The sequence below is a fragment of the Melanerpes formicivorus genome, unplaced genomic scaffold, assembly GCF_026170545.1.
Source record: "Melanerpes formicivorus ecotype bairdi unplaced genomic scaffold, bMelFor1.0.p_v2 SCAF_112, whole genome shotgun sequence".
NCBI classification, from domain to species: Eukaryota; Metazoa; Chordata; class Aves; order Piciformes; family Picidae; genus Melanerpes; species Melanerpes formicivorus.
In genome coordinates, this window is record NW_027142464.1 from 1078449 (window position 1) to 1105942 (window position 27494).

At 66.3% G+C, this 27494-nt stretch overlaps 1 protein-coding gene across 1 annotated transcript; it reads left to right on the forward strand.

Moving 5' to 3' along the window:
• Window positions 1–9271: 9271 nt before the first annotated feature.
• On the forward strand, window positions 9272–21420 carry CCR7 (C-C motif chemokine receptor 7). Its single transcript, XM_068167007.1, is given in 4 exon segments — window positions 9272–9354; window positions 17417–17466; window positions 20191–20723; window positions 20725–21420. Coding segments are annotated over 4 exon segments (1128 nt in total). The 5' UTR covers window positions 9272–9344; the 3' UTR covers window positions 21260–21420.
• Window positions 21421–27494: the final 6074 nt, after the last annotated feature.

Consider the following 27494-nt stretch of genomic DNA (forward strand, 5'->3'; position numbering starts at 1 on the left):
CCTCTGCCTCTCCCCCTGCCAGGCTGCCAGCAGGGAGCTCTCAGAGCAGAGCAAACCTCTGGTGCCTGAGCAGAGCTGGTGCAGCACAGGGAGGCCCTGGGCTGAGAATCCTTTCCCCAAGTCCCTGCTGCTCTTCACCACTCTCCTCCCTCCCCTGCTGCTGGGCTGCCCTGGAGCTGCCTCAGGCAGAGCTGTGGCCAAGCTGAAAGCAGGAGGGGTCTAAGCCTCTGGTGTGCTGCAGGGGCTTTGCTTGGCAGGAGCTGTGAGAGCCCCTGGGAGCTCCAAAGGTGCTGAGAATGCTGCAGTTGGCCCTGGATAGGAAAGCAAAAAACCCTTTCCACAACAGCTCCAAGCTGCTGCTGCTGCCCTGCAGCTGAGCCCAGGCTGTGCTGCAGCCCCCAGCAGGGAGCAGAGCTCCTGGGGCTCAGAGCCTTGGGGGCTGCTTTCTAAATGATCTACAGCTAATCATAAACTCCACCTTTGGCTTTTGTGAGCCTCCAGGGGTCTGGGTCCTGTCTCAGGCTGCTGCCTGGTTAGAGTTGGGGCTTTCCTCAGCTCCTGGAGGATACAACCCCAGGAGAAGTCTCTCTGCAGCCTTCCTGCAGGATCCCTTCAGCTCCTGGCAGCAGCTCTGAGGTCCTCCTGGAGCCTTCTCCTCTCCAGGCTGCACAGCCCCAGCTCTCCCTCAGCCTGTGCTCACAGCAGAGCTGCTGCAGCCCTTGGAGCATCCTTGTGGCCTCCCCTGGGCTCTCTCCAGCAGCTCTGTGTCCTACTGCTGGGGACAGCAGAGCTGGAGGCAGGATTGGAGGTGAGGTCTGAGCAGAGCAGAACCCAGGGGCTGAATCCCCTCTGCTGCCCACCCTGCTCTGGCTGCAGCCCAGCACCCAGCTGCCTGAGGGCTGCAGGAGACCACTGCTGGCTCCTGGGGAGCTGCTCAGCACCCAGCACCCCCAAGGCTCTTTCTCCAGGGCTGCTCTCAACCCTCTGCACCCAGCCTGGCTCTGTGCTGGGCTTGGCCTGACCCAGCTGCAGGGCTCTGCCCTTCAGCAGCCACCACACAGCTGTGTCAGGAGCAAGGTTGCCCTGGCTGACAGTTGGACACCTTCAGCCCCCCAGGGGCCTGAGGAGGAAGTGAGGAGGCAAACCCAGAGGCTGCCTGACACGGGGGAGTTGTTTGCTTTGCTTTGTTTTGCCCTTTGAGGTCAAACCAGGAGGGCTTTGGAGAGCCTGACTCATGCTTTGTGACCTCTGCCATCAGCAGGGCTCTGCTCCTGGCTTGGCTCTGCTCCTGGCTTGGCTCTGCAGGTGAAACCAGGCAGGCCAAGGGTCTCTGCTGGGTGCTTCTCCAAACTGTGCTTTTATCCCACCCCAGAAACAGCCTCAGTGCAAGTTGTTAAGGAGCCTGGGTTGGAAAAGGGCTCTGAGAGGTCTCTTTGAGTTCTTCTTTCTGCATTCAGGTAATTAGCAGATTTTATCATCCCCACCCCACCCCCAAGTCCTTCTGACCTACAAAACAAACCCAGCAACGGCTCCAGAGCACAGGGAGGGCCCAGGGGGTAACCCCTGAGAGCTGCTGAGGTGTTCCAGGGTGAAGGGAGCTCCTCCTGAGGCTGCTCCAAAGCAGCTCCACAGCTGAGCAGCTTTGCTGCTGCTGGCACCCAGAGGATTTGGCCCTCTGAGAGCTCTCTGCTCCTGAAGACCCTTCCCAAGCACAGGACTGAGGTCACCTCCCCATGGAAGGCAAAAGGCCTTTGGTGCAGTTGGCTCTGCCCTGCCCTGGGCTCACTGCAGTTGGCTCTGCCCTGCCCTGGGCTTTGGTGCAGTTGGCTCTGCCCTGCCCTGAGCCTTTGGTGCAGTTGGCTCTGCCCTGCCCTGGCCCTTTGGTGCAGTTGGCTCTGCCCTGCCCTGGGCTCACTGCAGTTGGCTCTGCCCTGCCCTGGGCTCACTGCAGTTGGCTCTGCCCTGCCCTGGGCTCACTGCAGTTGGCTCTGCCCTGCCCTGGGCCTTTGGTGCAGTTGGCTCTGCCCTGCCCTGGGCCTTTGGTGCAGTTGGCTCTGCCCTGCCCTGAGCCTTTGGTGCAGTTGGCTCTGCCCTGCCCTGGGCCTTTGGTGCAGTTGGCTCTGCCCTGCCCTGGGCTCACTGCAGTTGGCTCTGCCCTGCCCTGGGCTTTGGTGCAGTTGGCTCTGCCCTGCCCTGAGCCTTTGGTGCAGTTGGCTCTGCCCTGCCCTGGGCCTTGGTGCAGTTGGCTCTGCCCTGCCCTGGCCCTTTGGTGCAGTTGGCTCTGCCCTGCCCTGAGCCTTTGGTGCAGTTGGCTCTGCCCTGCCCTGGGCTCACTGCAGTTGGCTCTGCCCTGCCCTGGCCCTTTGGTGCAGTTGGCTCTGCCCTGGCCCTTTGGTGCAGTTGGCTCTGCCCTGCCCTGGGCCTTTGGTGCAGTTGGCTCTGCCCTGCCCTGGGCTCACTGCAGTTGGCTCTGCCCTGCCCTGGGCCTTTGGTGCAGTTGGCTCTGCCCTGCCCTGGGCCTTTGGTGCAGTTGGCTCTGCCCTGCCCTGGGCTCACTGCAGTTGGCTCTGCCCTGCCCTGGGCTCACTGCAGTTGGCTCTGCCCTGCCCTGGGCTTTGGTGCAGTTGGCTCTGCCCTGCCCTGAGCCTTTGGTGCAGTTGGCTCTGCCCTGCCCTGGGCCTTTGGTGCAGTTGGCTCTGCCCTGCCCTGGGCTCACTGCAGTTGGCTCTGCCCTGCCCTGGGCTCTCTGCAGTTGGCTCTGCCCTGCCCTGAGCCTTGGTGCAGTTGGCTCTGCCCTGCCCTGGGCTCACTGCAGTTGGCTCTGCCCTGCCCTGGGCTCACTGCAGTTGGCTCTGCCCTGCCCTGGCCCTTTGGTGCAGTTGGCTCTGCCCTGCCCTGGGCTCACTGCAGTTGGCTCTGCCCTGCCCTGGCCCTTTGGTGTAGTTGGCTCTGCCCTGCCCTGGGCTCACTGCAGTTGGCTCTGCCCTGCCCTGGGCTCACTGCAGTTGGCTCTGCCCTGCCCTGAGCCTTGGTGCAGTTGGCTCTGCCCTGCCCTGGGCTCACTGCAGTTGGCTCTGCCCTGCCCTGAGCCTTTGGTGCAGTTGGCTCTGCCCTGCCCTGAGCCTTGGTGCAGTTGGCTCTGCCCTGCCCTGAGCCTTGGTGCAGTTGGCTCTGCCCTGCCCTGGGCTCACTGCAGTTGGCTCTGCCCTGCCCTGGGCTTTGGTGCAGTTGGCTCTGCCCTGCCCTGGGCTCACTGCAGTTGGCTCTGCCCTGCCCTGGGCTTTGGTGCAGTTGGCTCTGCCCTGCCCTGGGCTCACTGCAGTTGGCTCTGCCCTGCCCTGGGCTCACTGCAGTTGGCTCTGCCCTGCCCTGAGCCTTTGGTGCAGTTGGCTCTGCCCTGCCCTGGGCCTTGATGCAGTTGGCTCTGCCCTGCCCTGGGCCTTGGTGCAGTTGGCTCTGCCCTGCCCTGGGCTCACTGCAGTTGGCTCTGCCCTGCCCTGGGCTTTGGTGCAGTTGGCTCTGCCCTGCCCTGGGCCTTGGTGCAGTTGGCTCTGCCCTGCCCTGGGCCTTGGTGCAGTTGGCTCTGCCCTGCCCTGGGCTCACTGCAGTTGGCTCTGCCCTGCCCTGAGCCTTTGGTGCAGTTGGCTCTGCCCTGCCCTGGGCCTTGGTGCAGTTGGCTCTGCCCTGCCCTGGGCCTTGGTGCAGTTGGCTCTGCCCTGCCCTGGGCCTTTGGTGCAGTTGGCTCTGCCCTGCCCTGAGCCTTGGTGCAGTTGGCTCTGCCCTGCCCTGAGCCTTGGTGCAGTTGGCTCTGCCCTGCCCTGAGCCTTGGTGCAGTTGGCTCTGCCCTGCCCTGGGCTCACTGCAGTTGGCTCTGCCCTGCCCTGGGCCTTGGTGCAGTTGGCTCTGCCCTGCCCTGGGCCTTGGTGCAGTTGGCTCTGCCCTGCCCTGGGCCTTGGTGCAGTTGGCTCTGCCCTGCCCTGGGCCTTGGTGCAGTTGGCTCTGCCCTGCCCTGAGCCTTTGGTGCAGTTGGCTCTGCCCTGCCCTGAGCCTTGGTGCAGTTGGCTCTGCTCTGCCCTGAGCCTTTGGTGCAGTTGGCTCTGCCCTGCCCTGGGCCTTGGTGCAGTTGGCTCTGCCCTGCCCTGAGCCTTGGTGCAGTTGGCTCTGCCCTGCCCTGAGCCTTTGGTGCAGTTGGCTCTGCTCTGCCCTGAGCCTTTGGTGCAGTTGGCTCTGCCCTGCCCTGGGCCTTGGTGCAGTTGGCTCTGCCCTGCCCTGAGCCTTGGTGCAGTTGGCTCTGCCCTGCCCTGGGCTCACTGCAGTTGGCTCTGCTCTGCCCTGAGCCTTTGGTGCAGTTGGCTCTGCCCTGCCCTGGGCTCACTGCAGTTGGCTCTGCCCTGCCCTGAGCATTTGGTGCAGTTGGCTCTGCCCTGCCCTGAGCCTTGGTGCAGTTGGCTCTGCCCTGCCCTGGGCTCACTGCAGTTGGCTCTGCTCTGCCCTGAGCCTTTGGTGCAGTTGGCTCTGCCCTGCCCTGAGCCTTGGTGCAGTTGGCTCTGCCCTGCCCTGGGCCTTGGTGCAGTTGGCTCTGCCCTGCCCTGGGCCTTGGTGCAGTTGGCTCTGCCCTGCCCTGGGCCTTGGTGCAGTTGGCTCTGCCCTGCCCTGGGCTCTCTGCAGTTGGCTCTGCCCTGCCCTGGGCTTTGGTGCAGTTGGCTCTGCCCTGCCCTGGGCTCACTGCAGTTGGCTCTGCCCTGCCCTGGGCTCACTGCAGTTGGCTCTGCCCTGCCCTGGGCTCACTGCAGTTGGCTCTGCCCTGCCCTGGGCCTTTGGTGCAGTTGGCTCTGCCCTGCCCTGGGCTCACTGCAGTTGGCTTTGCCCTGCCCTGGGCTCACTGCACTTGGCTCTGCCCTGGGCAGCAGCTGAGACCTTGCTTCACCTCTGGCTGCTGCTGCTGCCCCAGAGGAGCTGGCAGCTCTGAATCCTGAACCAAATGCTCTGATCCCTGCCTCTGGAGCCCTCCAGAGCTGTGCCAGGGGTGGGCAGAGCCCTCCCAGGGGGATCTGTGCTGCCAACCAAGTGGCCAGCAGGGCTTGAGCCCTCTCTGTGCCTGGGCTCTGGAGCTGTTTTTGTTCTCAGTTCCTTTCTTTGACAGTTCTTTTGTTTGCCTCTCCAGGAGGCTGCTTTTGAAGTGGTTTTGCAGGGCTGGGGCTGGAGCCCTGTTTTGCTAGCAGCCAGCAGGTAGGGGCTGGCTGCTGGCCCAGGCAGCTCTCTCATCTCTGTAAACAGCCACTTTCAAGTTGCCTTTTTTCCACTCCATTCTGTGAAAAAAGGTTAAGAGAAACAAAAACCACAGCAGAAGCTCTCTGAGTGCTGCCACCAGAGCCAGGGAGGGAGCTGAGGGGGGGGGGGAAAGCCCAGCCAGGCAGGGGGCCAGGACAGCAGGGGCAGGGCTCAGAGCATCTCTCCCTGCTGTGGGGCTCAGGCCAGGCTGGAGGGTGGCAGCCAGGGCTGGGGGAGCTCCTCCTGCAGGCAGCACCCCCTGGACCCTTCCCTGCCTCTGGAGCCAGCTGTGGGTCCAAGGCTGCAGGGCACTGCACCCTGGGGCAGGCTGGCTGCTGGCTGGGGGCAGCAGACCCTCCACCCCCCCAGCCCCTTCCAGGGGGACACAAACTTCTCCTTGCTCACCAGTGAGGGAGGGCCTGCAGGCCCTTCCCCAGGGAAGGCTTCCAGACCCTCTCTGGCCGTGGCCAGGGGCCACAGCCCCTCCCCCAGCACAGGTCCTGCACCACCCCAGGAGCTTTTTGCTTCCCCTTTCTCCTCTCCTTTCCCCACTCCCCCCCCCGGGCTGACCAGAGAGGATTCCTTTGCTCATCACAGCCCCAAGGATGGAACTGGAGGAGGACCTCTGAGCTCCCCCAGCCCAACCCTGCCAAGGCTGGGGCTGAGCCCTGGCCCCCCAGCACCACAGCTCTGCCTCTCTGGACCCCCTCCAGGGCTGGGGATTCAGCCTCCCCCCCGGGCAGCCTGCTCCAGGGGGCCTCTGGCAGTGTGGGCAGCAGATCCTGTGGGCAGCCACCCAGCCCCGACCCAGGGCACAGTGGCAGCAGCCTCATGCAGTCAGTGGCTGCCCCCTGCCCCTCCTGCTGGCACAGGGGCTGCCTCTGCCGGCCCAGCCTCTCCCCACCCCTGCCCCTGGGTCCCTTCTGCTGGCACAGCTCAGTTCCAGGCTGAGGAAGCTGCCTCAGAGCCCAGCAGGTGCCAGGCTGCCCAGGCTGCATCTCCTGCAGCCAGCACTGGGCAGGAGGGCACCACGGGGGCTGTGGCACAGGGCTGGAGGAACCAACTGCCCTGCCCTGGCTACCAAGGGGCCAAAGTGGGCAACTGCAGGTGGCTGCTGGGAGCCTGCACTGATTGCTTCCTCCCCTGGCAGGATAAGGATCTCAACAACCTCAGGGTGAGATCACAATCAGGAGGCTCTGAGCAGGGCATCCCCTCCAGGCCTCCTGGGGGGGAGGGTCCCAGCTCAGCCCCCTCTGAAGGTCAGGAATTTACTCTCAGTTTCACTTCTGCTCTGCTGTTTGCTTGAGGAGCAGCTGGGGCAGACCTCCCCCCGCCCCCCCCCAAGCAAACCCTGTGCCCTGCACCCCCCCCCAGTGCCAGCTCAGAGCTGGGGCAGCTGTGGGCAGGAGGCAAAGCAGGGCTGGGAGATCCCCAGCACCGCAGGCTCTGGCTGCTGGGCAGGGGAAGGCAGCTGAGGGGACCTCAGAGTCCCTCCTGACGTCAGGGAGACGTCAGTGGGCACTGGGCACAGCTGCCCCTGAGCTGCCCCCTGCTGCCCCGGGGGCTCTGGCTCCCTGCAGCCCAGCACAAACCTCCCCTGCTGCTTTGGCTCCTCGGAGGAGCAGGGCTGAGGGTGGGGGTGGAGGAGCAGGGCTGAGAGGGGAGGTGGTGGAGCAGGGCTGAGAGGAGTGGAGGTGGAGGAGCAGGGCTGAGAGGGGAGGTGGTGGAGCAGGGCTGAGAGGAGTGGAGGTGGAGCAGGGCTGAGAGGAATGGAGGAGGAGGAGCAGGGCTGAGAGTGGAGGTGGTGGAGCAGGGCTGAGAGGAATGGAGGAGGAGGAGCAGGGCTGAGAGGAGGGGAGGTGGAGGAGCAGGGCTGAGGGTGGAGGTGGAGGAGCAGGGCTGAGAGTGGAGGTGGAGGAGCAGGGCTGAGAGGAGTGGAGGTGGAGGAGCAGGGCTGAGGGTGGAGGTGGAGGAGCAGGGCTGAGAGTGGAGGTGGAGGAGCAGGGCTGAGAGGAGGGGAGGTGGAGGAGCAGGGCTGAGAGTGGAGGTGGTGGAGCAGGGCTGAGAGGTGTGGAGGTGGAGGAGCAGGGCTGAGAGGAGTGGAGGTGGAGGAGCAGGGCTGAGAGTGGAGGTGGTGGAGCAGGGCTGAGAGGAATGGAGGAGGAGGAGCAGGGCTGAGAGGAGGGGAGGTGGAGGAGCAGGGCTGAGGGTGGAGGTGGAGGAGCAGGGCTGAGAGTGGAGGTGGAGGAGCAGGGCTGAGAGGAGTGGAGGTGGAGGAGCAGGGCTGAGAGTGGAGGTGGAGGAGCAGGGCTGAGAGGAGTGGAGGTGGAGGAGCAGGGCTGAGAGTGGAGGTGGAGGAGCAGGGCTGAGAGGAGTGGAGGTGGAGGAGCAGGGCTGAGAGGAGTGGAGGTGGAGGAGCAGGGCTGAGAGGAGTGGAGGTGGAGCTGGCATCTGCTCAGTGCTGCTGTGGCAGGGGTCAGAGGAGGAGGTTGGGGCAGCAAGGGACCCCCCCTCCCCTCGCCTCCCCTCCCCCCCCCCCCATAGCTGGGCACTGGCAGAGCCTGGCATGCACCAAACCTCTGAGGCTGCAGCTTGGGAGCAGGAGCAGAAAAGCAGCAGCAGAGCAGCCCCCAGCCCCTGCCTGGCTCTGGCCTCAGCCAGGGGGGGCCTGGATGCAGGGGGGCTGCCCCCAGCCTCTGCCCCCCTGCTCTGGCAGCAGTGAGTGCAGGGCACACCGGGATGCTGCTGCCAGTCCCTGCACCTCTCCCCTCCCTCTGCAGCCCCGGAGCTGCCTTCAGAGGCCTCACCCCCCCCCGGGTGCTCTGCCTGTACCTGAGGCAAGGCTTTGATCTGCAGCCCTCCTCGGGGGAGGAAGTGGTGAGGGCACAAAGCTCTCAAGGCTGGGGGGGGGGGGGGACACCTGGGGAGGTGATGAACAAAGGAAATCAGAGCAGTGAAGAGCTGAGAGCTGTGACCTGCCCCTGCCCCCACCCCAGAGAGGGCAAAGCTGGGTGCTGAGGGAGGAGCAGCCACCTCCTGTGGAGCCATCCTGACCTCCCCCCGGCCCCAGCAAGGTCTCCTGAGGAGGTGGTGAAGGGGCAGCTGGGCTGGCACAGAGTCTGAGGGGGGCCTGGGGGCTCAGCCCTGCTGCTCCACCTCCCCCCTCAGCCCTGCTGCTCCACCTCCCCCCTCAGCCCTGCTCCTCCACCTCCCCTCTCAGCCCTGCTCCATCACCTCCACTCTCAGCCCTGCTCCTCCACCTCCCCTCTCAGCCCTGCTGCTCCACCTCCCCCCTCAGCCCTGCTTCTCCACCTCCACTCTCAGCCCTGCTGCTCCACCTCCCCTCTCAGCCCTGCTCCACCACCTCTACTCTCAGCCCTGCTCCACCACCTCCCCCCTCAGCCCTGCTCCTCCACCTCCCCTCTCAGCCCTGCTCCACCACCTCCACTCTCAGCCCTGCTCCACCTCCCCTCTCAGCCCTGCTCCTTCGAGGAGCCAAAGCAGCAGGGGAGGTTTGTCCTGGGCTGCAGGAAGCCAGAGGGGGGCAGAGCTTCTGAGCCCCCCCCTTGGCTTGAGCTGGAGAGTGGCTTCAGGTGGCAGCAGCTGGTGCCAGAGGGCTGCAGCCTGGCACCTCCCCCTGTGGCAGCTGAGGGGCTGGGGGAGCAGTGGGAACCCTCCCTGCAGCCCTGGGGGGTGAAGGGGAGAAGCCTCTGCCCCCTGTGCCCTCTGCTCCTGCCGTGCCAGGGCAAAAGCAGGGCTCCGAACTCCCTTCTCTTGCCTGGCTCTGGGTGCCAAGGGCCCCTGCAGCCCCGGGCCGAGTGTCTGGAGGCAGCATGGCACAGCAGCACCTCCCTGCATCGCCTCACAGCCCCGGGAGGAGGAGGAGGAGGAGGAGGAGGAGGGTCCGCCAAATGTCAGCCCCACCGGGGCGGGTCCTGAGCGCCTGGCGGAGGCGCAGGAAGTATAAAAGAGAGGTCCCCGAAGAGGGTCCCTGGCAGAGCCGCGGAGCGCTGAGGCCGTGCTGGGGCCGCAGGATGTTCACCTTCTGACTGCTCGGCCTCGGAAGCAGCACCATGGACGGCGGTGAGTCCCTGCCCTGCCCTGGCCGCACCACGCAGTGCCCAGCCCGTGCCCAGCCCCCTGCCCTCGGGCACGGGGATGGGGCAGCGCAGAGCCTGGGCAATGCCTTCGCCCCCCTCCCGTTTCACTGCTGAGGAAAAGGCGAATTCCTCTTCTGCGAGCTCAGGAAAGCCTCAAAAATCCCTTCAGAAGCAGTCAAAAAAGTACAACCCCAAAAGGCAGCCCCAGGCTGGGAGGCAGCTCCGAGAGGCTGCAAAGTGCCAGAGCAGAGCTCTGCTGGGACCTCCCCTCCATGCCCTGCATGAAAGAGGGCAGGAGGCTGAGGGCACTGGAGCCAGGCTGGGCTGAGGGCACTGGGAGCCAGGCTGGGCTGAGGGCATTGGAGCCAGGATGGGCTGAGGGCATTGGAGCCAGGTTGGGCTGAGGGCACTGGAGCCAGGCCCAGGCTGGGCTGAGGGCATTGGAGCCAGGTTGGGCTGAGGGCACTGGAGCCAGGTTGGGCTGAGGGCACTGGGAGCCAGGTTGGGCTGAGGGCACTGGAGCCAGGCTGGGCTGAGGGCATTGGAGCCAGGCTGGGCTGAGGGCATTGGGAGCCAGTTTGGGCTGAGGGCATTGGGAGCCAGGTTGGGCTGAGGGCATTGGGAGCCAGGTTGGGCTGAGGGCACTGGGAGCCAGGTTGGGCTGAGGGCACTGGAGCCAGGTTGGGCTGAGGGCACTGGGAGCCAGGTTGGGCTGAGGGCATTGGAGCCAGGCTGGGCTGAGGGCACTGGGAGCCAGGTTGGGCTGAGGGCATTGGAGCCAGCCTGGGCTGAGGGCATTGGAGCCAGCCTGGGCTGAGGGCATTGGAGCCAGGCTGGGCTGAGGGCATTGGGAGCCAGGCTGGGCTGAGGGCATTGGAGCCAGGCTGGGCTGAGGGCACTGGGAGCCAGGCTGGGCTGAGGGCACTGGGAGCCAGGTTGGGCTGAGGGCACTGGAGCCAGGTTGGGCTGAGGGCACTGGAGCCAGGCTGGGCTGAGGGCACTGGGAGCCAGGTTGGGCTGAGGGCACTGGGAGCCAGGCTGGGCTGAGGGCACTGGAGCCAGCCTGGGCTGAGGGCATTGGGAGCCAGGTTGGGCTGAGGGCACTGGAGCCAGCCTGGGCTGAGGGCATTGGGAGCCAGGTTGGGCTGAGGGCACTGGAGCCAGCCTGGGCTGAGGGCACTGGAGCCAGGCTGGGCTGAGGGCACTGGGAGCCAGGCTGGGCTGAGGGCACTGGAGCCAGGCTGGGCTGAGGGCACTGGGAGCCAGGCTGGGCTGAGGGCACTGGAGCCAGGCTGGGCTGAGGGCACTGGGAGCCAGGCTGCGCTGAGGGCACTGGGAGCCAGGCTGGGCTGAGGGCACTGGGAGCCAGGTTGGGCTGAGGGCACTGGGAGCCAGGCTGAGCTGAGGGCACTGGGAGCCATGCTGAGGGCACTGGAGCCAGGCTGGGCTGAGGGCATTGGAGCCAGGCTGGGCTGAGGGCACTGGGAGCCAGGCTGGGCTGAGGGCACTGGGAGCCAGGTTGGGCTGAGGGCACTGGGAGCCAGCCTGGGCTGAGGGCACTGGAGCCAGGTTGGGCTGAGGGCATTGGAGCCAGGCTGGGCTGAGGGCATTGGAGCCAGGCTGGGCTGAGGGCATTGGGAGCCAGGTTGGGCTGAGGGCACTGGGAGCCAGGTTGGGCTGAGGGCATTGGAGCCAGGCTGGGTTGAGGGCACTGGGAGCCAGGCTGAGCTGAGGGCACTGGGAGCCAGGCTGGGCTGAGGGCACGGGGAGCCAGGCTGGGCTGAGGGCACTGGGAGCCAGGTTGGGCTGAGGGCACTGGGAGCCAGGCTGGGCTGAGGGCACTGGGGAGCAGGTTGGGCTGAGGGCATTGGGAGCCAGGCTGGGCTGAGGGCACTGGGAGCCAGGCTGGGCTGAGGGCATTGGAGCCAGGCTGGGCTGAGGGCACTGGAGCCAGGCTGGGCTGAGGGCATTGGAGCCAGGCTGGGCTGAGGGCACTGGAGCCAGGCTGGGCTGAGGGCATTGGAGCCAGGTTGGGCTGAGGGCACTGGGAGCCAGGCTGGGCTGAGGGCACTGGGAGCCAGGCTGGGCTGAGGGCATTGGAGCCAGGCTGGGCTGAGGGCATTGGGAGCCAGGTTGGGCTGAGGGCACTGGGAGCCAGGCTGGGCTGAGGGCATTGGAGCCAGGCTGGGCTGAGGGCACTGGAGCCAGGCTGGGCTGAGGGCATTGGAGCCAGGCTGGGCTGAGGGCACTGGAGCCAGGCTGGGCTGAGGGCACTGGGAGCCAGGCTGGGCTGAGGGCATTGGAGCCAGGCTGGGCTGAGGGCATTGGGAGCCAGGTTGGGCTGAGGGCACTGGGAGCCAGGCTGGGCTGAGGGCATTGGAGCCAGGCTGGGCTGAGGGCATTGGAGCCAGGTTGGGCTGAGGGCATTGGAGCCAGGCTGGGCTGAGGGCATTGGGAGCCAGGCTGGGCTGAGGGCACTGGGAGCCAGGCTGGGCTGAGGGCACTGGAGCCAGGCTGAGGGCACTGGGAGCCAGGTTGGGCTGAGGGCATTGGAGCCAGGCTGGGCTGAGGGCACTGGAGCCAGGCTGAGCTGAGGGCACTGGAGCCAGGCTGGGCTGAGGGCACTGGGAGCCAGGTTGGGCTGAGGGCACTGGGAGCCAGCCTGGGCTGAGGGCATTGGGAGCCAGGCTGGGCTGAGGGCACTGGGAGCCAGGTTGGCCTGAGGGCACTGGGAGCCAGCCTGGGCTGAGGGCACTGGAGCCAGGCTGGGCTGAGGGCACTGGGGGCCAGGCTGGGCTGAGGGCACTGGGGGCCAGGCCCAGGCTGAGCCCCCTGCTGCCAGGGTCCCTCCCAAACTGTGCCCAGCAGCAGGCAGCTGCAGAGCAGCAGCTCTGCCCTGCTGCACAAGTGCCCAGAGCTGGCCAGCCCCAGCTGGGGCACTGCTGGAGGCCTGTGCCCCCTCAGGCTGCTGCCCCTCTCCTCCTCTGAGCACATGGAGCTGCAGAAGAACCTCCCAGAGCTGCTCTGCTGCAGCTGGGCAAGAAGCTGCTCCTCTGCTGCCCTTGGCTGCTGCCTCAGCCCTCAGGGGAGCCCTGGTCTGGGGCAGGGACTTCTCAGCCCCCCCCAGGGAGTCCTCCTGCAGGCTCTGCAGGGGTCTCTGGCTTGGGCAGGGGTCTCTGGCTTGGGCAGGGGTCTCTGGCTTGGGCAGGGGCAGGTTCCACACCTGGGCAGCCAGGGCTGAAGGGGAGCTGCAGGTCTGCCAGGCCCTGGCTGAGCCTGGGGGCTGCAGGGGGCTGCAGGCTGGAGCTGCCCTGGGCCCCAGCAGGCAGGGGCAGGGTGGAAGCAGCTCTGGAGGACTCTAGAATGAATTTCCTTATCTCTGCTCATCTGCCTCCTGGTTCACCATTTCCTACCAGGGCTGGGGCAGAGCAGTGGCAACTTTCTTCTGTGGCAGCCTGAGGAACCCCTGGCATGGGCTGGGGGCACAGGGCTGCTCTCTCCTCTGCCAGCTGGGAGCAGAGGGCAAAGGGGGCAGAAGGAGGCCCTGAGCTGCTGGCTGCCAGCAGCTGTGGGAGCTGTGAGGGGCTCCAGACCCCTCCAAGGGCTCTGCCCAAAAGCTGACAGAAACCACTTCAGAGACACAAAGGGCATCTCCCTGCCCCCCTGTGCCACCCTGCTGGGGCTGCAGCTTGTGCTGGGCAGCTCTGGCAGAGAGCAGGAGACCCTCTGACCACGAGGGCTGAGCCACAGCAGCTTGGCCTGGCCCTGCCCATACCCCCTGCAGCATCCCTGCTGCATCCCTGGCTCCTGCTCCTCCCTGGAGCACCCCTGGAGCATCCCTGCTGCATCCCTGGCTCCTGCTCCTTCCTGGAGCATCCCTGGAGCATCCCTGCTGCATCCCTGGCTCCTGCTCCTTCCTGGAGCATCCCTGCAGCATCCCTGCAGCATCCCTGGCTCCTGCTCCTTCCTGGAGCATCCCTGCAGCATCCTTGGCTCCTGCTCCTCCCTGCAGCATCCCTGGTTCCTGTTCCTCCCTGGTTCCTTCCTGGAGCATCCCTGGCTCCTGTTCCTCCCTGCAGCATCCCTGGCTCCTGCTCCTCCCTGGTTCCTCCCTCCAGCATCCCTGGCTCCTGCTCCTCCCTGGAGCATCCCTGCAGCATCCCTGGTTCCTGTTCCTCCCTGGTTCCTCCCTGGAGCATCCCTGGCTCCTGCTCCTCCCTGCAGCTTCCCTGGTTCCTGTTCCTCCCTGGTTCCTCCCTGCAGCATCCCTGGAGCATCCCTGGCTCCTGCTCCTCCCTGGTTCCTTCCTGGAGCATCCCTGGCTCCTGCTCCTCCTGCAGCATCCCTGGAGCATCCCTGGCTCCTGTTCCTCCCTGCAGCATCCCTGGCTCCTGCTCCTCCTGCAGCATCCCTGGAGCATCCCTGGCTCCTGTTCCTCCCTGCAGCATCCCTGGCTCCTGCTCCTCCTGCAGCATCCCTGGAGCATCCCTGGCTCCTGTTCCTCCCTGCAGCATCCCTGGCTCCTGTTCCTCCCTGCAGCATCCCTGGATCCTGCTCCTCCCTGGTTCCTTCCTGGTGCATCCCTGGCTCCTGCTCCTCCCTGGAGCATCCCTGCAGCATCCCTGCAGCATCCCTGGCTCCTGCTCCTCCCTGGAGCATCCCTGGAGCATCCCAGCCCTGGTTCCCCCTCTGATCCCTTCAGCAGAGGTCAGCAGTGGCTCCTCCATGGCAGCCCCACTGGGGCAGGAGCTGCCCCCCCCCTGCCCCCTCCCATCCCCACGGAGCCATTCCCCTCTCCCCCTCTCCCAGGTGCTGCAGGGCAGAAGCCTTCGGTGCCTGCAGGCAGCAGAGCAGCAGCTGCAGGGCACAGAGGCTGCCCTGGGGCTCTCTGCCTGCTCTGACTCAGCTGCCCTGGGGCTTTTCTTGGGAGGTTTCTGCTCCCCCCGGGGATTTTTCTGGGGTTTGGGGGTTTTTTTTTCCATCATATTTTGAGGAACAAAACTTCAGGAAAATACCCACAGCAGAGAGCTGCCCCCGGGGGGGGGGGGGGGGACAGCAGAGAGCAGAGCTACCTCTGAGTGCCCTTGAACACTCCAGGGCACCTCCCTGCCCCCCTGCAACTCCTCTGTGGCCACCACCCCCCCGCAAAAGAAAAGAGCACTGGAGGGGGCTGTGAGACTCACCCAGGCTGAAAGTGGTGATGCTGGGACAGGACTGAGTCACCCAGCAGAGCCTGAGAGGCCTCTCTGAAGGGGAGAGGGGAGCCAGGAAGGCAGAGAGGGGGAGCCAGGAAGGGAAGGCAGAGGGGGGGAGCCAGGAAAGGGAAGGCAGGGAGGGGGAGCCAGGAAAGGGAAGGCAGGGAGGGGGAGCCAGGAAAGGGAAGGCAGGGAGGGGGAGCCAGGAAAGGGAAGGCAGGGAGGGGGAGCCAGGAAAGGGAAGGCAGGGAGGGGGAGCCAGGAAAGGGAAGGCAGGGAGGGGGAGCCAGGAAAGGGAAGGCAGGGAGGGGGAGCCAGGAAAGGGAAGGCAGGGAGGGGGAGCCAGGAAAGGGAAGGCAGAGGGGGGGAGCCAGGAAAGGGAAGGCAGGGAGGGGGAGCCAGGAAAGGGAAGGCAGAGGGGGGGAGCCAGGAAAGGGAAGGCAGAGGGGGGGAGCCAGGAAAGGGAAGGCAGGGAGGGGGAGCCAGGAAAGGGAAGGCAGGGAGGGGGAGCCAGGAAAGGGAAGGCAGAGGGGGGGAGCCAGGAAAGGGAAGGCAGAGGGGGGGAGCCAGGAAAGGGAAGGCAGAGGGGGGGAGCCAGGAAAGGGAAGGCAGAGGGGGGGGGCAAGGAAGGGAAGGCAGAGGGGGGGAGCCAGGAAAGGGAAGGCAGAGGGGGGGAGCCAGGAAAGGGAAGGCAGAGGGGGGGAGCAAGGAAGGGAAGGCAGAGAGGGGGAGCCAGGAAGGGAAGGCAGAGAGGGGGAGCCAGGAAGGGAAGGCAGAGAGAGAGGGGGCAAGGAAGGGAAGGCAGAGAGAGAGGGGGCAAGGAAGGGAAGGCAGAGAGAGAGGGGGCAAGGAAGGGAAGGCAGAGAGAGAGGGGGCAAGGAAGGGAAGGCAGAGAGAGAGGGGGCAAGGAAGGGAAGGCAGAGAGAGAGGGGGCAAGGAAGGGAAGGCAGAGAGAGAGGGGGCAAGGAAGGGAAGGCAGAGAGAGAGGGGGCAAGGAAGGGAAGGCAGAGAGAGAGGGGGCAAGGAAGGGAAGGCAGAGAGAGAGGGGGCAAGGAAGGGAAGGCAGAGAGAGAGGGGGCAAGGAAGGGAAGGCAGAGAGGGAGGGGGCAAGGAAAGGAAGGCAGAGAGGGGGAGCCAGGAAAGGAAGGCAGAGGGGGGGAGCCAGGAAGGGAAGGCAGGGAGGGGGAGCCAGGAAGGGAAGGCAGAGAGGGGGGGCAAGGAAGGGAAGGCAGAGAGGGGGCAAGGACGACAGAGCAAGGGACTCTGAGCTGCTGCCATCTGACACCAGAAAGAGCACCCCAGGGAGGGCAGGGAGCTGGGCAGCCCTGCAGGGCAAAGCTGCAGGAGGGTTCCAGGTGCCTCATCTGAGTCCCTGCAGCTCCCTGGGGAGCAGAAGGAAGGTTTGGGGCTTTTTTTTTCCCTTCCTGCTGAGTAAGAATAGGCAGAGAGCAGGAGCCCAGCCTGGGCTGCAGGCCTGGAGGGGCCACAGAGGCAGGGGAGAAGGTTTGGTGGTTAGGAGGTGGTGCTGGCGCTGCTCCAGGGCCCCCCCCATCCCTCGGGGAGCCCAGTGCCAGCTGAGGCAGGCTGGCAGCACTGTGCCCAGGCAGGGGGGGCAGGTTGGTGCCTCTGGGGACCCTTCTCTGCCTCCTTCCCAAGCAGCCTGCAGGGGCAGCTGCAGGGACAGCCATGAGCAGCAGCAGCAGGAGGCACAGGCAGCAGGGGGCCCCTGCCTGCCAGGCTGCAGCACGGGAGGCCAGCCCCCGGTGCTTGGTTCCTGCAGGGAGCCCGGGGAGGGGGGCAGGGAGCCCGGGGAGGGGGGCAGGGGGCAGCTCCAGCCTCCCCCAGCAGGCTGCAGGGCTCTGGGTGCATTTCCTGCACGTCCCTGTGACACACAGCAGTCAGACCAGCAGCCTGGGGGGGTGGGGGGGGTGGAGGGGGGTGGCCACACCGTGGTCACCAAATTGCTCCCAGTGTCTGGGGGGGGAGGCAGAGCAGGGCTGAGCAGCTTCACAGCCAGGTCCTGAGGGGGAAGCCCCACGGGAAGCAGGCAGCTGGAAGCCCAAAGGCCTCTCCTGCCCCTGCCCCAGCCCCACTCAGAGACCCTGCAGCAGGCACCAGCAGGGCAGGGAGAGGCTGTGGGTGGGGGAAGGAGCAGCAAGAGGCCCAGGACAGCTCTGGCAGCTGCCCCCCAGGAAGAACACTGCCAGCTCACCTTCTGCTCTGCCCAACTCTGGCCCCACTGCCTTGAGGCAGGGGCTGGCAGGGCTGTAAATAGAGCAGAGAGAAAGCTTTCACTGCCCCCTGAGCCCCTGCTAACCACAGCAGGAAGAGCTGCCTGCCCCAGCCTGCTCTCCCCAGCAGCACATCTGCCTCTGCACTGCCTCTCTCCTCCTGCAGCTCCACTTCCCAGGGCAGCAGAAGTCAGCTCTGACGCTGAGAGACCAGCAATAAATCTCAGCCGGCCCCAGGCCTGTCCCTCCTGCTGGCAGCTTCCCTCTGCTGCAGGCAGGGAGCAGGCAGCTGGCTCACAGCCTGGATGGCTGCAGGGGGCTGCCTGCCTTCCACCCTCCCAGCACACAGCAGGGCCCAGGAGATGAGCTCCTGAGAGAAAAGCACCAAATGAAGGCAGAGAGGTGCAGGGAGTGACCTGTCCTCAGCCCTCAGCCTCTGGAGGTGAAGCTGGGGAGGTGCTGAGGCTGCTCTGTGCTCTGGCAGCCTCCTGCTCCGTGCCCCTGGGAGCATCTGGGGCAGGCCTGGGCTCAGGCAGCTGTGGGAGCTCTGCAGGGCTGAGGATCTCGGGGGCAGGAAGCCCCCAGCCCAGCCTCTAACTGCTGTCTCCCTCTCCTGCAGGCAAGCAGCTCAGGGTCAGCTTTGTCTTCAGCCTTCCTCTGATCTTCCAGGTAAGAGGCTCCAAAGCAGCCCTGCTGAAATCCAGCTGGGGGGCAAAGAGAGAGAGCCTGGTGACTCTGACAGGCCAGGAGCAGCCCCCCCGGAGCTCTGGGGCACCCAGGAGGTTCCCCCTCAACAGGAGGAGACACTTCCTGGGTGGGAGGGTGGCAGAGCCCTGGAGCAGGCTGCCCAGGGAGGCTGTGCAGAGCTTCCAACCCCCCCTGGAGGTGTTCCTGGGTGACCTGCCCCAGGTGACCCTGCCCTGGCAGTGGGCTTGGACTGGATGCTCTCTGGAGGTCCTTTCCAACCCCAAGGGTTCTGTGACTCCATGGCTGGCCCCTGCCCCCCCAGGCTGGACCCTGCCCCCCCAGGCTGGCCCCTGCCCCAAGCCCAGAGCAGCCCTGGGCACCCCGCAGCCCCCAGGCCCAGAGGCTCAGCAGCGTGGGGAAGAGCTCTGCAGCCTCTTTCCCTTCCCTTTCACTGCTGGTGGCGTGGCCCAGAGCAGGCAGGATGTGGTGAGAGCCAAGGTGCAGAGCTGGAGATGCCAGCAGATAACCGGAGAGGTACCCAGGGGAGACCTTTGATCTGGCAGCGCCGGGGAGGAGCGGCAGGGCGGGCAGGGCGCGATGCCTCTGCCCCGCGGCTGGGGGAAGATGAAAGGAGAGCAATCGGAGAGGGATCGGAGAGCGACCAGAGCCTGCTCCAGGGGCAGGGGTCCGGAGCAGGGAGCGGCAGTGGGGCCACGACGGCTCCCGACGGCACCCAACGGCTCCCAACGGCTCCCTGGCCACATCCTCCCCCTCCAGCTCCTCCCCAGCTCCCGCTGCTCACTCACTGTGTGGTCCCTGACCCCCCCCCCAGCAGGGCAGCCTCGGCCCTGGCTGAGCACAAAACGTTTCCCATGGAATTCCTGTCCTGAGCCCCACCAGAGCTCCCCACACCTCACCCACCCGTGGGCAGCTCTGGTGGTGATGTTGGCTCCAGCTGAGGCTTGGGAACCCCCTGGGGCTCCTCCGTGGCTGCCACCTCCTCCCTGCTGCTCCCCAGCACATCCCAGCTCTGCTTCTCTGTGACCTGGGACAGACTCTGAGGTCCTGCAGGGGGTTGGACTCCAGGAGCTCTCCGGGTCGCTTCCAGCCCCTGGCACCCTCTGATCTCCAGAGGTCCCCTCCAGCCCCTGACCTCCTCTGTGCTCTCCAGAGGTCCCCTCCAGCCCCTCACCTCCTCTGTGCTCTCCAGAGGTCCCTCCCAGCCCCTGACCTCCTCTGTGCTCTCCAGAGGTCCCTTCCAGCCCCTGACCTCCTCTGTGCTCTCCAGAGGTCCCCTCCAGCCCCTGACCTCCTCTGTGCTCTCCAGAGGTCCCTTCCAGCCCCTGACCACCTCTGTGCTCTCCAGAGGTCCCCTCCAGCCCCTGACCTGCTCTGCGCTCTCCAGAGGTCCCTTCCAGCCCCTGACCACCTCTGTGCTCTCCAGAGGCCCCCTCCAGCCCCTCACCTCCTCTGTGCTCTCCAGAGGTCCCCTCCAGCCCCTGACCTCCTCTGTGCTCTCCAGAGGTCCCTTCCAGCCCCTGACCTCCTCTGTGCTCTCCAGAGGCCCCCTCCAGCCCCTCACCTCCTCTGTGCTCTCCAGAGGTCCCCTCCAGCCCCTGACCTCCTCTGTGCTCTCCAGAGGTCCCCTCCAGCCCCTCACCTCCTCTGTGCTCTCCAGAGGTCCCCTCCAGCCCCTGACCTCCTTTGTGCTCTCCAGAGGTCCCCTCCAGCCCCTGACCTCCTCTGTGCTCTCCAGAGGTCCCCTCCAGCCCCTGACCTCCTCTGTGCTCTCCAGAGGTCCCCTCCAGCCCCTGACCTCCTCTGTGCTCTCCAGAGGTCCCCTCCAGCCCCTGACCTCCTCTGTGCTCTCCAGAGGTCCCCTCCAGCCCCTCACCTCCTCTGTGCTCTCCAGAGGTCCCCTCCAGCCCCTGACCTCCTTTGTGCTCTCCAGAGGTCCCCTCCAGCCCCTCACCTCCTCTGTGCTCTCCAGAGGTCCCCTCCAGCCCCTCACCTCCTCTGTGCTCTCCAGAGGTCCCCTCCAGCCCCTGACCTCCTCTGTGCTCTCCAGAGGTCCCTTCCAGCCCCTCACCTCCTCTGTGCTCTCCAGAGGTCCCTTCCAGCCCCTGACCTCCTCTGTGCTCTCCAGAGGTCCCCTCCAGCCCCTCACCTCCTCTGTGCTCTCCAGAGATCTCCTCCAGCCCCTGACCTCCTCTGTGTTCTCCAGAGGTCCCTTCCAGCCCCTCACCTCCTCTGTGCTCTCCAGAGGTCCCTTCCAGCCCCTGACCTCCTCTGTGCTCTCCAGAGGTCCCCTCCAGCCCCTCACCTCCTCTGTGCTCTCCAGAGGTCCCCTCCAGCCCCTGACCTGCTCTGTGCTCTCCAGAGGTCCCCTCCAGCCCCTCACCTCCTCTGTGCTCCCCAGATGTTCCCTCCAGCCCCTCACCTCCTCTGTGCTCTCCAGAGGTCCCCTCCAGCCCCTCACCTCCTCTGTGCTCTCCAGAGGCCCCCTCCAGCCCCTCACCTCCTCTGTGCTCTCCAGAGGCCCCCTCCAGCCCCTCACCTCCTCTGTGCTCTCCAGAGGTCCCCTCCAGCCCCTCACCTCCTCTGTGCTCTCCAGAGGTCCCCTCCAGCCCCTGACCTCCTCTGTGCTCTCCAGAGGCCCCCTCCAGCCCCTGACCTCCTCTGCCCTGTGCTCTCCCCCTGCCCCAGCTCTGCCTCGGGGACAATGTCACCGAGGACTACGACTCCAACGCCACCATCGACTACAGCCTCTTCGAGACGCCCTGCGAGAAGCAGGAGGTGAGGACCTTCCGCGCCGCCTTCCTCCCGGCCATGTACTCCCTCATCTGCCTCACAGGGCTGCTGGGCAACGGCCTGGTGGTGCTCACCTACGTCTACTTCAAGAGGCTGAAGACCATGACGGACATCTACCTGCTGAACCTGGCGCTGGCCGACGTCCTCTTCCTGCTGACGCTGCCCTTCTGGGCCAGCAGCGCCGCCCTGCCCTGGCTCTTCGGGGAGCTCACCTGCAAGCTGCTCTACTGCCTCTGCCGGCTCAGCTTCTTCAGCGGGATGCTGCTGCTGCTCTCCATCAGCATCGACAGGTACTTCGCCATCGTGCAGGCGGCCTCCGCGCACCGCCTGCGCCCCCGCATGGCCTCGGCCAGCAGAGCCTCCTGCGTCCTCATCTGGCTGCTGGCCTTCGGCCTCTCCACCCCCGAGCTGGCCCACAGCGGCCTCAGCTTCTCGGGGCCGCTGGCCCCCCCGCTGCTCCCTGCTGGCCAGCGACCCGCAAGCCTTCAGCACCGGCGTCAAGGTGTCCCAGATGGTCTTCGGCTTCCTGCTGCCCCTGCTGGTGATGTCCTTCTGCTACCTGGTGGTGGTCAGGACCCTGCTGCAGGCTCGCAGCTTCGAGAAGAACAAAGCCATCAAGGTCATCATCGCCGTGGTCGTCGCCTTCGTGGTCTTCCAGCTGCCCTACAACGGCGTCCTGCTGGCCAGGACCATCTCGGCCTTCAACCACACCAGGTCCTGCGAGGAGAGCAAGCAGCTGGACGTGGCGGACGATGTCACCTACACCCTGGCCTGCCTGAGGTGCTGCCTCAACCCCTTCCTCTACGCCTTCATCGGCGTCAAGTTCCGCCACGACCTCTTCAGGCTGCTGAAGGAGCTGGGATGCCTCAGCCAGCAGCGCCTCTGGCAGCTCACCGCCTGCAGGGACACCAAGAGGTTCTCCTCTGCCATGGAGACAGAGACCACCACCACCTTCTCCCCCTGAGCCCGGCCGCGGGCAGGCTCTGACGGAGCTGGACAGCTCCTGCGCTCCGAGCGGCTGCCGCAGGGAGACCTCCCAGCCCCGCGGGGCCGGCGGCTGCCAGCAGCACCCGGAGCGCTGGGACCGCTGCTGCGTGGCTGCAGCAAGGCTCTGACTGGCAGCGAGAGGACACCGGGGAGCCCAGAGCCGCTCGAGCCCATCTACCCCCCCCCCCGACTTCAGCCTCCCCTCTCCCAGTGAGACCTGCTCCAGACAGCACTGCCCCCGAAAGCAGCAGGGCCCAGGAGAAGAGCCCTGAGCTGCACCTCCAGGAGCATCACCCTCGCTCTGGGTGCTGCTCGGGCCAAAGCCTCCCTGCTGCTCTCCCACACCCACGGAAGTGCTGCCCCTGATCCGCTCTTCAGACAGACCAGCAGCAGCCTCAGGCTCCAGGGTGAGGCCAGCTCACAAGGGCAGCTGTGAAGGATCCCAGCACAAAGCCTCTCTGCTCCGCAGAGGCTGCCCAGGGACGTGCTCGAGGCCCCACGCCTGGAGCTGTGGCCCTGGGCAGCCTGCTCTGGTTGGAGCTGTCCCTGCTGCCCGCAGGGGGCTTGGACAAGATGCCCTTGGAGGGTCCCTTCCAGCCTGATGCAGTCTGTGCCTCTCCCCAGCCAGCCACCAATGTCCTTTGCAAGTCTCCCAGAGCTCAGCCATGGACTCAAAGAGGAAGGAAGCTCAAAGCAGACCCAGAGGACACCAAAGCTGCTGAGTGCCAGAGCTGGGGCCCATGGCAGCTTTCCCCACGCTGCTGATGCCTCTCAGGGCTTCTCCCTAGAAGAGAAAGCAGAGAAAGACTTTCAGCATCCGGCCTGAGGTTGAGGCAGCTGAAAGAGCCTCTGCAGACCACAGCTCTGCACAGTGACAGCCACCAAACCAGAGCTCCCCAAACCAAACCCCCAGGGCTGGCTCCCCACAGCTAGCTCAGGACACCCAGCTGCCCAAGCAGCTCCCTCACAGGGCTGCTGCAAGAGGAGCTCCCAGCTCCAGCATCCCCAGGGATGAAGCAGAGCAGAACACCACCAGGTTCCAGCAGCCCCCCCAGGGGTGGCTCTCAGCCAAGCTTGGAGAGTTCCTGAAGCCTAAGGGAAGGGAAACTCCGATTTACAACCTGCTGGAAATCAAACCCAAGCCACCAGGGAAGCAGCCAGGGTCACACCTTCAGCCCCAAACAGCCCCAGCACAGCACCCAGAAGCTGCCAGAGCAGGGCAGTCAGCTCCTGGGGGGGGGGTCACCCAGTTCAGACCCAGACTCAGTTTCCAATCTCCTTCAGAAGTCAACTGGAGAAGCCTGGCCCTGGCCACGGGGCTGCAATAAACCACATCAAGAGCTGTGGCTGCCTCCTGCCTGGGGCTGTTCCAGGCCAGGCTGGATGAGGCCTTGAGCAGCTGAGGCCAGCTGAGAGCTGTCCCTGGGCACGGAGGGGAGGTTGGAGCAGCTGAGCTCTGAGCTCCCTCCCACCCTGAGCCACTCTGTGATGAGCAGGAGAGGCAACCAGCACCCAGCTGGGCTCCAGGGGGGTGCAGCAAGCCCTTCTCACCCCCATGGGGGCTCAGGAGCTGTGGAGTCCTCAGCACTGCCAAGAAAGGTTTGCTGCCAACCCCCTCTGCTTCGCTGCCAGTTCCTTACCCTCTGTGTGTTTTGGTTTGAAACCCCTCAGTGCCAAACAGGGCTGGGAGCTGGGGGAGGTTACCCAGGGTGGGGGCTCTGGCCTGCCCCCTCCGTGTGTCCCTGTTGGTGAGTGATGGTGGGGAAGGGGAAGCTGCTCCAGGCTGGGCTGTGGGCTCTGCTGTGCCACCTGGGGCAGCTGGCAGGGGGAAGTCCTTCTCCCTGGGCTGGGGCTCTGCGAGGCAAACAGGTCCTGTGCAGCTGAGGAGCTTGGAAGCCCTGCTGCTGGCACACAGCAGAGCTCAGGTGCTGAGGTGCTTGCAGGCAGGGGCAGCTGCCAGCCCTGGGCAGCAGGCTGCCCTCACTGGCACTGGCAGCCAGAGCCCAGCTCTGCATTGCTGAGGCAGGGAGCGAAGCCTCCTCGTACCCAAGCGAGGCCTGGCACTGCCACAGCTGCTCACCAAGCTCAGGTTGTAACAAGCAGGGAGGCCCCGGGCTGCCCTTCAGCGGGGCAGGGGCAGGGCTGGGCCAGCCGTGAGCTCATCCCTTCGCCACCGCTCAGCCTATGCAAATCAGCGGCTCGCAGGAACCGAAACTGCAGCTTCCCTCCCTGCGGCCCCGGTGGCCAAAACAAGAGCAGGCAGAGGTCTGCTGTCCTGGGGGGTGCAGAGGGCCCCTGCCCTCCCCTCGGTGTGCTGGAACCAGCACAGCCTTGCAGGTTCCTGCAGCAGCCTCCCCTCTGCACATCTGGCCTGAGGGCATCACCCACCTGCAGGGCACCGCTGGGGAGGGAGGAGGTGAGGAGGCTGCCAGAGGCTCCCTGCTGCGTGCAGGGCTGGTCTCAGACCCAAACTCAGCACCAGGGGAGCAGAAACCTCCCTGGCAGGGCTGCTGCTGTGTGGAGGGGCAGATCCCCTGGCAGATAAAGACCTTTCTTCTTGGGCTGAGGTTTGGCCACACCGAGAGAGAATCTCTGCCCCCGTGCCAGGGTGGGGAAGCGGAGAAAGCAAAACAACTCTCTGGATGACTAAACACAGCCAACAGCCTCTGCAGCTCACCAGGGGCTGGCACAGGGCTGCTTTGGAGAGCTGAACACCTTCAGAGCTCTCTGCCTCCCCTCTGAGCTGCTGCCCTCTCACACACTCCTCCCCGGGGGATGCAAACCCACCCAACCCCCCTCGGCAGAGGGCTCCCAGCTCGCTGGCTACAGCCAGGGGCATCCAGAGGAGGACCAAGCTCAGCCTCTCCTGGACAGCTGCTGACACCATGTGGGAAAGGCTGAGAAGTGCTCCGGCTGCAGCTACCCCCCAGCCCCCCTCCCGGCTGGGACCCCGGGGAAAAGGCAGGGAAAATCTGCCCTGAAATCCAGGTGAGGGTTTGAGCCCTGCCCAAACCCTCTGTGGGCCATGGGGACAGAAAGTGAAGTCCCTCAGGGCTGGATTCAGCCTGGAAGTCCTTTGAATGCTGCACTTCAGCACCCTCCTGACACCGAGGTGGCATCTGCAGGGCATCACCTGCTGGCGGCACCCCCAGGCTGCCTGGGCAGCTCTGGGGACAAACCACGAAAGGCCTTTTGCAGTCCCCTCCTGCCATGAGACCTTGCTGCAGCCACTCTGGGGCCGCAGAGGGAGCCAGGAGCACCAGGAAGGGATTCTCCAGGCAGCAGCCCTGCTGAAGTGCAGCTCCCAGATGTGCATTTGTGCCCAGGAGGCCTCACCCAGCTTCTGAGCCACCCCTGGGCAGCTCCATGCCTGCCCCTCACGTGCAGCACCGGAACCTGCGCTGCAGAGGCAGCTCAGCTGCAAACCTCTTTGCTGCAGCACAACCACCACAGGCTCTGCAGAACCCCAAACCCAGCCCAGGCCCTCGAGCTGCTCCCCAGGCACTGCACAGCAGCAGGCAGCCCCTGCAGCCCAGCCCAGAGGAGCCCCTGGCACCCAGTGCCTCACTCACTGCACTGCAAAACCAACCTGGCCCTGAACACTCCCAGGCAGGAGGCAGCCACAGCCTCCCTGGGCAGCCTGGGCCAGAGCCTCAGCAGCCTCACACTCAGCAACTTCTGCCTCAGCTCCACTCTGACCCTGCTCTGCCTCAGCTCCAAACCATCCCCCTTGGGCCTAGCTCCAGACCCCCTCAGGAGAAGTCTCTCTGCAGCCTTCCTGCAGGATCCCTTCAGGTCCTGGCAGGCAGCTCTGAGGTCCCCCTGGAGCCTTCTCCTCTCCAGGCTGCACAGCCCCAGCTCCCTCAGCCTGTGCTCACAGCAGAGCTGCTCCAGCCCTTGGAGCATCTTTGTGGCCTCCTCTGGGCTCTCTCCAGCAGCTCTGAGTCCTCCTCCTGCTGGGGACAGCAGAGCTGGAGGCAGGATTGGAGGTGAGGTCTGAGCAGAGCAGAGCAGAGCCAGGGGGCAGAATCCCCTCTGCTGCCCTGCTGCCCAGCAGAGCAGACCTTCAAAGGTGCTGGCAGCCCCCTGGCAGCTCCCAGGCTCCACGTGGCCTCCCTGCTGGTGCCTCCTGCCCCTGGGTGCCAGGCACAGCCTTCTCTTTGTGGCTTTCTGCAGAAGCCAACCAAACAGAACCACAGAAGGCGGAGGCTGCCCCACCTCGGCACACAGCTCCTACCTGAGCAGGCTGCAGCCCAGGCCTCACCCACCCGAGCCTGAGAGGAGTAAACAGAGTGACATCAGCTCTGCCACCAGGGACAGCTGCCCCACGCCCCCTCACCCACACACCGCACTGCTTGGCTGCCCAGGGTGCTGCCAGCTCCCTGCCCCTCCCCACAGCGCAGCGCAGCAGGGGCCAGGCAGCCTCCAGGGCAGCCTGGGCCAGTGCCTGGCGACCCTCCTGCTCCCCAGGTCCAACACAGACCTGCCCCGGGGGCACCCTGAGGCCATTTGTGTCCTGTCTGGCTGCTTGCTCCTTGGGAGAGGAGACCAAGCCACCCCCCCCCCCCGGCTCCAGCCTACAGCAGGGAGCTGCGGAAGGCAGTGAAGTCTCCCCCCCAGCCCCCTCCCCAGGCTGGGCAGCCCCGGAGCTCCCTCGGCTGCTGCTCCCCAGGCTGCACAGCCCCGAAGCCCCCTTGGCTGCTGCTCCCCAGCCCCCTCCCCAGGCTGCACAGCCCCGGAGCCCCCTCGGCTGCTGCTCCCCAGGCTGCACAGCCCCGAAGCCCCCTTGGCTGCTGCTCCCCAGGCTGCACAGCCCCGAAGCCCCCTTGCCTGCTGCTCCCCAGCCCCCTCCCCAGGCTGCACAGCCCCAGAGCTCCCTTGGCTGCTGCTCCCCAGCCCCCTCCCCAGGCTGGGCAGCCCCGGAGCTCCCTCGGCTGCTGCTCCCCAGGCTGCACAGCCCCGAAGCCCCCTTGGCTGCTGCTCCCCAGGCTGCACAGCCCCGAAGCCCCCTTGGCTGCTGCTCCCCAGGCTGCACAGCCCCGAAGCCCCCTTGGCTGCTGCTCCCCAGGCTGGGCAGCCCCGGAGCCCCCTTGGCTGCTGCTCCCCAGGCTCCTCCCCAGGCTGGGCAGCCCCGGAGCCCCCTCGGCTGCTGCTCCCCAGCCCCCTCCCCAGGCTGCACGGCCCCGAAGCCCCCTCGGCTGCTGCTCCCCAGCCCCCTCCCCAGGCTGGGCAGTCCCGGAGCCCCCTCGGCTGCTGCTCCCCAGGCTGCACGGCCCCGAAGCCCCCTCGGCTGCTGCTCCCCAGACCCCTCCCCAGGCTGCACAGCCCCGGAGCTCCATCGACTGCTGCTCCCCAGACCCCTCCCCAGGCTGGGCAGCCCCGGAGCTCCCTCGGCTGCTGCTCCCCAGGCTGCACAGCCCCGAAGCCCCCTTGGCTGCTGCTCCCCAGACCCCTCCCCAGGCTGGGCAGCCCCGGAGCCCCCTTGGCTGCTGCTCCCCAGACCCCTCCCCAGGCTGGGCAGCCCCGGAGCTCCCTCGGCTGCTGCTCCCCAGGCTGCACAGCCCCAAAGCCCCCTTGGCTGCTGCTCCCCAGATCCCTCCCCAGGCTGGGCAGCCCCGGAGCTCCCTTGGCTGCTGCTCCCCAGACCCCTCCCCAGGCTGGGCAGCCCCGGAGCTCCCTCCCCAGCCCCGCTGCGCAATGTCCCTCTGGGAGTGAGGGTCCCGGAGCTGAGCCCAGAGCCTGAGCTGCGCACTGCCAGCGCTCTGACGTCACACACCCCCGCGCCCCGCCGTGACATCATCACCGCCTCCCCCCCCGCCGCCCCCCGCCCGCACGTGCCTCTCCCCGTCGTGACGTCACGCGCAAGCCTTACGCGGGCGCCCTCGCGGCGCCCCCTGGCGGACGTCGGGAGGTGAAGCGCCGCAGGGCGCCGCAGGCAGCAGGGCTGCAGCAGGGGGGAGCTGCCAACGCGCCTCGAAAGGAGCCTTGAGAAGGAAAATGGGGGCCGGGGGTGGGGGGGCGCTGTCTGTGGCTGGGGAGGTCGCACAGGGCACCTCCTGCGTGGCCTGAGCAGCGTGGTGAGAGCTGGAGCCCGCTGAGCTCCTCTGCTGCGTGGGCTGGGGGGCAGGGGGGGGGAGCAGTTGGGGCAGGGCAGCTGTCTAGGGGGCAGGGGTGGGTTTGGGGCAGGGCAGGTGTCTGGGGGGCAGGGGTGG